The sequence below is a fragment of the Protobothrops mucrosquamatus genome, unplaced genomic scaffold (assembly GCF_001527695.2).
Source record: "Protobothrops mucrosquamatus isolate PMUCROS unplaced genomic scaffold, P.Mucros_1.0 scaffold2854, whole genome shotgun sequence".
In the NCBI taxonomy this organism is placed as follows: domain Eukaryota; kingdom Metazoa; phylum Chordata; class Lepidosauria; order Squamata; family Viperidae; genus Protobothrops; species Protobothrops mucrosquamatus.
In genome coordinates, this window is record NW_015388884.1 from 91,824 (window position 1) to 102,263 (window position 10,440).

The 10,440-nt window shown below is 38.8% G+C and overlaps 3 gene segments (V, D, J or C); all 3 read left to right on the forward strand.

Annotated features, from left to right (window-relative positions):
* LOC114923314 overlaps positions 1-120 on the forward strand; it is a 730-nt gene extending 610 nt beyond the window's left edge. The window contains 1 exon segment of the V gene segment in view: positions 1-120. This exon segment is cut by the window's left edge and continues 407 nt beyond it. Within this exon segment, the coding sequence occupies positions 1-120 (120 nt within the window).
* Positions 121-5,631: 5,511 nt separating this feature from the next.
* Positions 5,632-6,316, forward strand: LOC107296519. The segment is given in 3 exon segments: positions 5,632-5,756; positions 5,838-6,141; positions 6,249-6,316. Coding segments are annotated over 3 exon segments (387 nt in total).
* A 697-nt stretch (positions 6,317-7,013) lies between these two features.
* On the forward strand, positions 7,014-7,689 carry LOC107296532. The segment is given in 2 exon segments: positions 7,014-7,137; positions 7,220-7,689. Coding segments are annotated over 2 exon segments (516 nt in total).
* Positions 7,690-10,440: the final 2,751 nt, after the last annotated feature.

A 10,440-nucleotide genomic window follows, 5' to 3' on the forward strand; every position in this document is an offset into this window, starting at 1 on the left:
ACTATTGTGAGGAATCATGCAAAAGCACCATCAACATTGACTTTCTTGAAAGGATTTCACAAATATAGTGATAAAGACAGAGAGCCAGAAATGAGAAGCCAATGCACAAACATTTGCTAACTCACATATTTTGCTAACTCACATATTTTCTATAAGCAGAACTAGAGGATAGAAAATCAAATTGTAGCCAATCAGAAAACCTTCTTTGTCCAGATGTGCTTTCCATACAGGTAGTGCTCAACGTACAACCATTTGTTTAGTGACTGTTAGAAGTTACAACGGTACTGAAAAAAGTGACATATGATCATTTTTCACACTTATGACATTTGTAGCATCCCCATGATCAAAATTTTGATGGGAACTGGTTCATACTTATGAAGATTGCAGTATCCCTGGGACATGCAATTACATTCTGTGATCTTTTGACAAGCAAAGTCAATGAAGAAGCTAGATTCACTTAACAATTACTGTATGTTACTAACTTAACAACTGTAGTGATTCACTTAACAACTGTGGCAAGAAATATCATAAAATGGGGCAAAACTCACTTAAAACCTGTCTCGCTTAGCAACAGAAATGCCAGGCTCAATTTTGGTGGTAAGTTGAGGATAGAATAGAATAGTAACTTTATTGTAACTTTAAATGTACATTAATCAGCATACATTAAAAATGAGATTTCATTGCATACAGCTCTCAAAGGGTAACCACCTCCAATATACACTGCATAAACATGACAAAATAATAATTAAAAATAATTATTATTGTATTGATTCATCCACAATTTTGGATTTGTGAATTTCACAGATCCTTTAGGAGAATTCAGCTCTGGGCACATTTTAGTTGGTGAGCAGGACATGCTAGCATTGGAAATATTTTGTTTGAGGAAAAGATAAGGCTAAATTTATAGACCTCTTCAAATGAGAGGATCAGAGAAATTGGGAGAATTAGAGCAAGAAGACATTGGACTGGCGGTAACACATCATTGTGAGGCTAATGGGCAGAACGAGAGAAGGAATTCCATTGCCCTTGTTGCAAGTCATCAGACCTCATGGTCTGAAGGAGATCAGGTCTCCTTTTGCAGAGTTAGGAAAGGCTGCCCTGTTATTCCTTCATCCTAGCTTGGCTCATATTTTTTTTTTGTCTAGAATAGAATAGAATAGAATGGAATGGAATGGAATAGAATAGAATAGAATAGAATAGAATAGAATAGAATAGAATGGAATGGAATAGAATAGAATAGAATAGAATAGAATAGAATAGAATAGAATAGAAAGGGACTTTGGAGATCTTCTAGTCCAACCCCCTTCTCAGGCAGGAAACCCTATATCATTTCAGACAAATGGTTTCTGTATGAGAGTTTATGTGACACTTAATTTTGGGTGTTGATTTTAGAAACACTTTCCTGAGTTGCAGATATTACAAAATAGCATTTTATCCCCCCCCTTAAATATCTGCACCTATTTGTATCATAATTTGAGCACATTATTTTGATGGTTTTACAATTCATCATCTAAATATTATTGGTGTAATATAGGCTCCACTAAATCAACAAGGTCAAAGAAGAGACTAGCACTTTGATTCCCAAAGCTATGTAAATTCAGTAGCAATATAATGTATCACCTGGAATGTTCAAGATACGGTTTTACATCTTCCAAAAGCAATCTATTGCTTCACATTTTTCTTAGAGTTTTTTTTTTTACCCAGCATTTGAAAACCATGTCCAAAAAGAAAGTCCCAGGAACTCTAGAAAAGCTCTTTTATCTTGAGGGTTATGTAAATTCAGTGACAACTTCCTGTTCAAGGAACCATATCTTCCCGTTCTCCTGTAACACACAAAGACACAAAGGTTGAGTGCTTATCTGGATGTTTTCCCATCAGTAACAATCCTCTGATATTTTGACGAGCAAAATGCCACTCTGGCTAAACTTCATATCTTTGTTAGTTGTCCTCAGAGGTATTATTTTCACTTCCAAAGAGATGGGGTTTTCAACTGTTTATGTGCTTACCTACAAGAGTTCTTATTAAACAGCCTTTCTTTCTTGGTGTCCAATCTGAGGTCCAGTTGGTGGAGTCTGGAGGGGATGTGAGAAGACCTGGGGAGTCCCTCCGTCTCTCCTGCCAAGCCTTTGGATTCACCTTCAGCAGCTATGACATGAACTGGGTGAGACAGGCTCCAGGAAAGGCACTGGAATGGATTGCAACAATAAAATACAATGCAGGAGAAATCTACTACTCTGACAAAGTGAAGGGACGCTTCATCATCTCCAGAGACAATGCCAAAAGCCAGCTGTATCTTCAAATGAACAGCCTCAAACCAGAGGACACGGCTGTATATTACTGTACGAGAGACACAATAAGAGGAAGTGAATCTGTAGCAAAGCAAAAACTGCCCATTTGACCCAGCAGCTCTACAAATTTATTTTGCAATAAAAATGCAGATTTATTCATTAGGATTCTTCCTTCACGGTCTTCATCTTGCAGTCCAAACTTCTTCTTTTTATACCCATCTAATGAGTCCCTCAATTTCACTTTCAGTAGAGGTTGATATTTACTCGGTTCACTCATTCTTCCTCCCTCGTTTCACTATGTACATTTTCTTTGGACTCAAACAGTGTATTATTATTATTTTTATTTTAATCTTAGGATTCTACTTCCTCCTGTCACTTCAGGAACTTTTTTTTTTTTAACTTTTCCATCACATTCTGCTGAGGTACTTACTCAGTTTTTCCATTTACTTTTCTTACCTCTTATAGTTCCTGGACCAGCACTGGACCACGGCATGCCAACAACCGGTCCGCACACAAAATCACAACCTCTGTTATAGTGGATCCAATTTCCCTTCTGTAAATATATGTTCACTACTATAAATTAGACCACACACACACACACACACACACACACACACTGTTCATTTAAATATCTATCATTCAATCTATTTGTTGCAATAATTCCTTGAAACATAATCCTATGAGGTCTCCAAATTCTCCAGAACAGTAACCTTCCCAAGGCAATCAGACAACAGCTTTGCTTTCTCGGTCAACATGATTTGATCTTCAGGAGTTCAACCATGCCTTCCCAGGACTTAATTCCTATCTTTCAATGCAAGCATCTCCCTGGAGAACCAGCCCTGCTTTTGTTTATCATGCACACCAGAGGGCAATGTTGTCCCACATAATCAGATTGATCATGGGGGGAGGGGAAGGGAAATAAAGCCAGAATTTCCTGGTGAGGTTTCAATTTTGTTGGCTTGAAAATTGGTAGAGATGGTCCCATGTCAAAACCAACTCCTCAAGAAGTGACTGTTCTCTCCTCAAAACCATGGATAGAGTCACTGTTGTACTCTTTACCATAACATAAAGGAAACTGTTATTTTGGTGGGATGGCCATGAGGTGACATATTCAAGTCTCCCAAAGAAAATGTTCCATTCTAAAATTATTTCCTGAAAGTGACTTTTTTTTGGTTATGACATGAAACTTTGTTCTCTAGAAATCTTTCCTGCTGAGCCTGCATCAAATTAATTCTGTTTGCTTTAACAAACCATGATAGCTTATCCTATGGCCTTCCACACTGTCATTATATGGCTCATATATGCTTCCGTATGAGTGCATCTGCACATGTTAGCTTTGAGTGTTCATTCTAGAAACACTTTTCTAATTTGTAGATGCTTCACCATCTCCAAAAACCAATTTTACTAGCAAGTGAACTATTTGAAATCAGAGGACATAGCAAATAATTTCACAGTTTTTGAAAAACCACATGCATAAAGTCTGTGCAAAGTAATATGTAACCAAATGATCTTCTAGGTTCTTTTATCCCAAGAGATATGTAAATTGAGGAACAATTTCCCCTATAAGAAAGCCCTATGATCCCTTTTCAGGTTATACCCACCAACACAAAACTTGAGCACTTTCCTAGATCCTTTCCTATCAATGCCCTCCATTCATTAAGGGGGAGCAAAAATGATCCTGTGGGTAAATTTGGTGTCCTTTCTAGCAGTCCTCAGAGGTATTTCTTTCCTGCCTATTCAGTTTCATTTCCTTTTAATTCTTCTATACAGGAAAGCTCACTGGAATTCCTTTTACTTTAGGTGTCCAATCGCAGGCACAGTTGGTGGAGTCTGGTATAAAAAGAGCTCACTCAAATTCCTTTCATTTTAGGTGTTCAATCTCAGAACCAGTCTGGAGGTGACGTGAGAAGCCCTGGAGGGTCCCTCCATCTCACCTGCCAAGGTTCTGGATTCACCTTCAGCAGCTATGACATGAACTGGGTGAGACAGGCTCCAGGGAAAAGACTGGAATGGGTTGCACGCATCTATACTGATTCCAGTGAAAAGTTATACTCAGACAAAGTGAAGGGACGCTTCACCATCTCCAGGGACAATGCCAAAAGTCAGCTGTATCTGCAAATGAACAGCCTCAAAGCTGAAGACACGGCAGTCTATTACTGCGCGAGACACACAGTGAGAGGAAGTGAATCTGAAGCAAAGCAAAAACTGCCCATTTCACTTAGCAGCTCTGCAATTTTTTTGGAAACCTTAGAATTCTTAGTATATGTTGCATGCCTCCCTTGGTCATCTTGTACTCCAATGAGCACTAATCTCACACCACTGCAAGGGTGGAGCAAGGCTTGGAAATAAAACTATTGTGTACAAATTGTATCTCGTTTCCAAAGTAGACTTTTTTTTATCTGGGATGCTTAAAATTCACCAAATATACCTCAAGACAATATCACTTCTCAAGAGACCACCATCTGCTCCATAAAGCTGTATCTGAGTTCAAAACAGATGTTTCTGGCTAACTGCATCTAAAATTTCTGCCGAGCAGGAAATCTCACATTCACATTTTTTTCATTTTTCATTTTTCATTTTTGGACTACTGAGAGAGTGTCCAACATGAAGTTAGGATGTGATTGCTTTGGTTTGACCTTGCAAATTGGTGGGAACTCAAATTCTATGCTTTGCAAATTGTGATTTAAATCATACTTAATTCATGCTTTCTCTTTGTTACTTAGAACCAGTTTCTTTAGCCTTTACCCAAAAGACATTCCTTAAGCTAATTTAACGTAAAATCCAGTATAGTACTCACAATATATTTTTAAAAGAAAAAGCTTCATCCTAGCTAGCTAGCTAGCTCGCTAGCTAACTAACTAACTAACTAACTAACTAACTAACTAACTAACTTATTTCCCCTCCAATAACCTCAGCCCAGACCACATATTTTCCCTGCTGGACCTCTGCTTGACCACCATTTATTTTAAATACAATGAAGGTTTCTACAGACAAAATACATGGATGCACCATGGGTGCACGTTTGTCCCTCATTGTGGCCAACCTCTACATACAAGAAGTAGAAACCAAAATCCTAAACGCCTTCACGGGAATTCCACCCACTCGGTGGGTTTGTGGATGATACTTGGGTGAAAATTAAAACACAAGAAGTAGAAGCCTTCACCAAACACATCAACTCTATGGAGAGATACATTGAGGTCACAAAGGAAGATGCTAATGAAAAGAGTCTGGCTTTCCTGAACTGTGCAGTACACAATGAGGATACTTTTTAATACCTACTGATATGTAAATCAAAGCACAATTTCCCCTTTAAAGGAGGCAGTTGGTTTTCTTTTTCAGGCTACACCCATCAACACAAAGTTTGTGCACTTCCCCAAATTCTTTGCCATCACTTATCTTCCAATCTTCTACAGGGAGCAAGAATGATCCTGTGGCTAAACTTGTTATTCTTACTAGCAGTCCTAAAAGGTAACTGTATCCTCCCTATAGAGTTTCTTTCAATTTTAATTCTTGTATAAAAAGAGCTCACTCAAATTCCTTTCATTTTAGGTGTTCAATCTCAGAACCAGTTGGTGGAGTCTGGAGGTGACGTGAGAAGCCCTGGAGGGTCCCTCCGTCTCACCTGCCAAGGTTCTGGATTCACCTTCAGCAGCTATTACATGATCTGGGTGAGACAGGCTCCAGGGAAAGGCCTGGAATGGGTTGCACGCATCTATACTGATTCCAGTGAAAAGTTATACTCAGACAAAGTGAAGGGACGCTTCACCATCTCCAGGGACAATGTCAAAAGTCAGCTGTATCTGCAAATGAACAGCCTCAAAGCTGAAGACACGGCAATCTATTACTGTGCGAGACACACAGTGAGAGGAAGTGAATCTGAAGCAAAGCAAAAACTGCCCATTTCACAAAGCAGCTCTGCAATTTTTTTGGAAACCTTAGAATTCTTAGTATATGTTGCATGCCTCCCTTGGTCATCTTGTACTCCAATGAGCACTAATCTCACACCACTGCAAGGGTGGAGCAAGGCTTGGAAATAAAACTATTGTGTACAAATAGTATCTCGTTTCCAAAGTAGACTTTTTTTATCTGGGATGCTTAAAAAGTCACCAAATATACTTCAAGACAATATCACTTCTCAAGAGACCACCATCGGCTCCATACTAACTAACTAACTGACTGACTGACTGACTGACTGACTGACTGACTGACTGACTGACTGACTGACTGACTAACTAACTAACTAACTAACTAACTAACTAACTAACTAACTAACTAACTCCCCTCCAATAACCTCAGGCCAGACCACATATGTTCCCTGCTGGACCTCTGCTTGACCACTACTTATTTTAATACAATGAAGGTTTCTACAGACAAAACACATGTCTGCACCATGGGTTCACATTTGTCCCCCATTGTGGCCAACCTCTAAACAGAAGAAGTAGAAACCAAAGTCCTAATCTCCTTCAATGGAATTCCACCCACTCAATGGGTTTGTGGATCATACTTGGGTGAAAATTAAAACACAGCAAGTAGAAGCCTTCACCAAACACATCAATTCTGTGGACAGGGACATGAAGTTCTCATGGGACATTCCCTCTTAAGAAAAATAGTCTGGCTTTCCTGGACTGTGCAGTACACAATGAGGAGACTTTTTATACCTACTGATATGTAAATCAAATCACAATTACCCCTTTAAAGGAGGCAGTGGTTTTCTTTTTCAGGCTACACCCATCAACACAAAGTTTGTGCACTTCCCCAAATCTTTTGCCATCAATTCTCCTCCAATCTTTACAGGGAGGAAAAATGATCCTGTGGTTAATCTTGGTGTCCTTACTAGCAGTCCTCAGAGGTAATTTCTTTCTATCAGCTGTGTTTCTTTCCATTTTAATTCTTGTATACAGCAGAGCTCACTCAAATTCCATTCATTTTAGGTGTCCGATCTCAGATCCAGTTGATGGAGTCTGGAGGAGATGTGAGAAGGCCTGGAGAGTCCCTCCATCTTTCCTGCCAAGGTTCTGGATTCACCTTCAGCAGCTATCACATGAACTGGGTGAGACAGGCTCCAGGGAAAGGTCTGGAATGGGTTGCACGAATCTATACTGATTCTAGTGGAAAGTTCTACTCAGACAAATTGAAGGGCCGCTTCACCATCTCCAGGGACAATGCCAAAAGCCAGCTGTATCTGCAAATGAACAGCCTGAAAGCTGAAGACACGGCAGTCTATTACTGTGCGAGAGACACAGTGAGAGGAAGTGAATCTGAAGCTTGGCAAAAACTGCCCGTTTCACAAAGCAGCTCTATAAATTCCACTGGAACCTTAGCATGCCACCCTTGGTCATCTTGTACTCCAGTGGGCACTAATCTCACACTGCTGCAAGGGTGGAGCAAGGCATGGAAATAAAACTATTGTGTACAAATAGTATCTCATTTCCAAAGCAGAGCTTTTCTGATCTGGGATGCTTAAAAATCCACCAAATCTACTTCGAGACAATATCACTTCTCAAGAGATAACCATCTGCTCCATAAAGCTATATCTGAGTTCAAAACAGACACTTCTGGCTAACTACATCTGAAATCTCTGTCAACCAGGAAATGTCACATTCTTCATTCTTGGACTACTGAGAGAATGTCCAACATCAAACTATGATGTGATTGCTTTGGTTGATCTTGCAACTTGGTGGGAACCCGAATTCTGGATCTTACAAATTGTGATTTATGCTTTAGTTTGTATGCGGTTAATATGAGTTTCTTCAAAACAAAACCTAGTTAAGAAAACAAAGGTTCTTGATGGGCTTCCGGTGGGACGGCGCGCCGATGGCGGCTCTTTTGGAGCCGTCCGCTTGGGAAGGCGTCAGAGCCAGCCTGAACAGCGGACACCAGCTGTTCAGCGGCTTGGAACCTTGTGCCCCGGGAGAAGGGGTCGAGGTGAGTACTCCCGGATAGGAGTAGAGCCCCAAAAGCTCTCCCTTAATTTAGGGAGAGCGAAAATTGGGTGCTCCTCCAGAGTCCGGGAACCTCCGTCTCCCAAATGCCTTTGCTCCCTTTTTTTGGGGAGCGAAGCGAGTCGTTGCCTCCACCTCCGCGAATTATAGAGACTTGTGAGTAATAATAAGCAGACGGAATTGCCCGGGGATACTAGACTTTGAGCAATTTAAGACTTTAACTCAATTTTTTAACATCTTCCCTATTGAACTGGGGGAAAAAAGAGAAAAAAGATGGCTGCGGTTTGCCTTTCTTCAAAGTGAGAGTGATTTTTTCTCTTTTTTTTTTTTAACTTTCACTTTCCGGTGGAGCTGAATGAAGAGGGAAATTGTTACCCCTTGTAACATTGATATGGAAAGCTTTAGTGATTTCTTTTTCTTTTTCTTTTTTAATGGAAAGAACTTTGGATTTGGATTTTGGATTTTTCCCCCCTTTTGTTTCCGAAGCTGTGCTTAAAGAAGTTTGAAAAATGGCTTTGCTTAATGGAACTTCCGCCTTGTTGAAAGATTTTCAACAGTTTAAATCTGAAGTTAATTTTTCTTTAATTTTATTGATGGTTTCACTTGAATACTTACAAAAAGTTTTGAAACAAATTAGAGAGAAATCTGAAGATTTTTTGGAAAGGGAATTACAAGGATTTTGTCAGAACATATCATTTGCTTTGTATGGTATTGCAGAGGCCAGGATGGAGGGAAAAATGGAGCCTGTAAAAGCTGAAAGTGGACTGACAAAGACTCAAGAAGAAGATTTGGATTTTAAGGAAGATAACTGGAAGGACTGGCGGCAAAAGCGGAAACTGGATTGGAAACATTTAAAGAAATTTTATAAGGATACAGAGAAGAGGTGGTGATGGACTCAGTTGTGACTTTGGGATGCAATTTTAAAGAAATACTTATAAATGGAAAATTATAGTATTGCATATTAGGAGAAGCAGCTGAGGGATTTTTTAAGAGTATCTTGTGATCCAATAATACAGGGTATTTTTGTTTGAGATATTAAGAGATTAATTTTAAAATTTTTGGGAGAAGGAGATGGGATCTGGTGGAGGTGTGGATTCAAAAGGGATTTTTGAAGAGATGCTATTTTTGATGTGATTAATCAATATATTATAAAATGTTACTTTTGATATGATATACTGATAAGATGATATATCTGACTTTGGGATGTAACTTTAAAGAAACACTTATAGAAATGGAAAATTATAGTATTGTATATATTATTGCTTATTTCTTAAGAGTATCTTGTGATGTAATAATATGGGGTATTTTTGCTCGAGATATTAAGAGATTAATTTTGGGGAAAAAATTTTTTTGGGAGGAGATGGGATATTCTGGTGGAGGTGTGGATTCAAAAGGGTATTTTGAATTTTAGTGGTTAAGAGATGCTATTTTTGATGTGATTAATCAATACTTTGGGATGTAATTTTAAAGAAATATTTATATGATTAAAAGGGTTCTGAATCTTAGTGGTTACTTTAGTTACATGGTAACTGGCATTAATTAATATTGTGGGATGTAATTTTAAAAGTGTTCTGAATTTTAATGGTTATTATGGTGGAGTTGTGGAAAATTATAGCATTGTATATTAAGGGGTAGAGGGATTATTGTTTATTATAAAATGTTACTTTTGATATGATATACTGATAAGGTGATATATAATTGGTGATTGAAAGCTAAGAATTGAAGAGAAGGCAAAGTTTTTTTTTTTCTTTTTTTATTAAGATTAAGGGATTGGTGAAGATGGATTGGTTTTATGTAGACAGATTATTGTAGTTTATATTTGATTATTTTTTTTATGAGTTAAAGTATGTTTATATTAGATTAGTTTATATTGGGTAGTTTTATATAGACTTAGGAAGATGAGTGTTTAATCCCGTAATCAGTTCTGGGAAGTCTGGGGGGGTTGGGGAAAGGGATTTCTTATGTATTTTGGTATACTAGAATGGTAGTGAGATAAGAATGGAGGCTCGGATGACCTCCAGGAACACATTTGGAAGAGGAGGAGGGAAGGAGGGGGGATGTGTAGAGTAGAGTGGTTGAGAGGGTGGAGAGGAAGAGGGAAGGAGGTAGAAGGAAGGAGGAGGGAAGTAGGTTGGAGAGAGGGAATGTGGTCCTGTGAGGCTGTTGAGCATTTTAGAATAGGAGGTTTTTTAGTACAAGAATGGAGGCTC